General features: G+C 41.8%; 1 gene segment (V, D, J or C); it reads right to left on the bottom strand.

Annotated features, from left to right (window-relative positions):
* Positions 1-578: 578 nt before the first annotated feature.
* LOC102811228 lies at positions 579-1,288 on the bottom strand. The segment is given in 2 exon segments: positions 579-889; positions 1,240-1,288. Coding segments are annotated over 2 exon segments (360 nt in total).
* Positions 1,289-2,698: the final 1,410 nt, after the last annotated feature.

Below are 2,698 nucleotides of genomic sequence, written 5' to 3'. Positions count from 1 at the left end.
CACATTTAGAGTACTGGGACAATGCTGCGATCTCTTCTGCAGATAATAAATAGCCCTCTTCTTGAGATAGGAATCTGGCTTTTTATATTTGTTAAGCACCATTAAGAGAGTTCCAACTCATAGCAACCCTGCATAGGTTTGGGAGGAATAGCTAGTGAGTTTCAATCACCAACCTTGTGGCTCAACCTGGCCTACTGTTGCAGTGCTTTATCCCACAGGACAACAATAGGACACAGGGACTTCCTTAACCCTTGACAAAACCAAATAAGCCTTTACCATTGGACATCAACCAGCCATGTGATGTCCTCTTCCTAGTATGACTGAGTTGTGTCTGAGCCACCAAGTCATATTTTATGGATATCAGCACCTCATCATCAGGTAGAAATAGAAATACAAGCTGAACCTGGAATGTGTCCTGGTGGTAGATACAATTCTGCCTGTATAAATCTGCCCGTTAACCTGCCCTCAGTCACAGCTCAGTGCCTGAGTTCGCCCATATCTTCCTATACCCAGACTTGAAAACCACACACGATTGGACAGCTGGGTCTCCACAATGCAAGTTTTTGTGCAGGGCTGTATCACTGTGGGATGCCTTGCCAGCAGTAATAAACTGCAACATCCTCAGCCTCCACTTTGCTGATTTTAAGAGTGAAATCTGTAACTGCCCCACTGCCAATGAACCTGTCTGGGACCCCAGAGTACCGGTTAGAAACTTGATAGATCAGGGCATGTGGAGCTTGGCCTGGCTTCTGCTGGAACCAGTACAAATAGGTCTTTCCATCACTATGTACAAGGCTCTGACTTGACTTGCAGCTGATGGTTGCTGGCTGTCCAAGCGTGATGGGCTCGGTGAATGGAGTCTGGGTCAGCACAATATCCCCACTGGTTACTAAAATAATGAGAAGGAAGTCAAAGTTATGTGCCAACATCATCAGGGATTTTCATGATTCCTTTCTGTTGCTATTATTTTTGGATAGAAGATGTTTTTTACTTTTGCTTTCACTATTTTTGATTCTTCATAGCTCAAATTATCCATTTTGCCTCCACAAATCCCCTATTAAGTTCTTACTGTTTTCACACAACATAAATCCTGGCTCCTTCTCATTTCTTCCTAGCAACTACAAATAAAAATAGTGTAAGTTACTTTACCACAACTACAGTAACCATTTGTGAACCAGTGATGCCCTCAAAGCTTTCCCTCCCAACCCCTTCTCTTTCTCATCTCCCCTAGGTCCTCACCAGGGATGCAGAGCAGTAAGAGCCCCAAGAGCTGAGCAGGGACCATCATTCTGAGAAGCTGAACTGAGGAGTCTTGATAAGTAAAGACAGATGAAAACTGATTTTTATCTCAAATTTGAAAAAGCAGTTTTCCCCAGGGGAACAATATGTAAATCCTGTGGTGAGCACAGAAGTGTGGAAAGGGGAAGGTGTGTCTCCCCACTGAACAAAGCATCATAAACAAGGTCTGTGTTTGGAAGAAGAGACTAAGTCTTGGCTGCTCTCATGAGTGCTAACTGCTGACTGAGGAAGCCTGAAGCCTAGACAGGACACATGGCACAAGGTGCAGTCACTCTAAGAATGCATCAGAGACCCTGATGATGTGGAGATGGGTGTCCTGTTTGCTTCCCACCTAGAAATCTAGAAAAACAAAGGGCTCATATCCCCAGAGTGTGTCTTTAAATAAAAGTTGGGCTTGAGATGAAGTTTATTTAATAGCTACTATTATCAGGCTACCAGAAGTCCTGATGTGGTGCTGTGAATTCATGTGCTGGGTATCGAGGTTGGTTTGAAGGGCAAAGTCGGAAGTTCAATATCATAAGCCACTCCTCAGGGTCCCAATGCTGAGCCATGAGTTGAAACCAACTCGATGGTGCTCAACAACACCAACATCTGTTTAACAATGTTACATGCCAATCTTAGAACCTGTATTTCTTGAGATCCAGTGAACTACACTTTGAAAGACTATTCAAATCATAGAACTTGACAGGGAGGATAAAATTGTCTCTTATTGACATTAGAGCTAATAGTCCAGTTTAAAGCACAAAGGGAAAGAATGTTATGCCTCAGAAGGTTAATAAGATATCCTCGGTAAAAAATTGTTATAATATGGCTTATCATAAAATATAATCTTTTGAAGTTATAATGTGGTTTACCAAAACACATACGGAAAAATGTCTTTCAACATTTTTCCATTCTAAGCCTACTTGTCATGTAGAACTAGCAATTTAAAGTGACTCCAACTTATTTAATGTGAGAATATAGGTGTCCTTCCTGGCCTGTGTATTGACATTTCTGAGCCATGAATCTGCAGTTCAAAGGGAGACTCCATATTGGAAGGATAAAAATGGGCCCCATTTTTATTGTCTCAAAATAGTCTGTTCCTATTACTAACATCTTCATGCACCTTCATTTAAAAGTTGTTAATTTTCAGGGGCACTATCCACCTAATGAAGGAGCTCTGGTAACATATTGGTTACGAATTAGGCTGCTAATCTCACAGTTAACAGTTCAAAACTACCAGCTGTTTTATGGGAGAAAGATGAGGCTTTCCTCTCCCTAAAAGATTTACAGCCTCAGAACCCCTGTACAGGGTCGCTATGAATCAGAACTGACTCCATAGCACATAGAAACAACAACAACAATCCACCCAGTGAGAAACATGAGGCTTTCTGCTCCCATAAACATTTACAACCTCAAA

This window comes from Chrysochloris asiatica, unplaced genomic scaffold, assembly GCF_000296735.1.
Source record: "Chrysochloris asiatica unplaced genomic scaffold, ChrAsi1.0 scaffold00608, whole genome shotgun sequence".
Taxonomy (NCBI): Eukaryota; Metazoa; Chordata; class Mammalia; order Afrosoricida; family Chrysochloridae; genus Chrysochloris; species Chrysochloris asiatica.
This window is presented reverse-complemented; position numbering and strand designations above follow the sequence as displayed.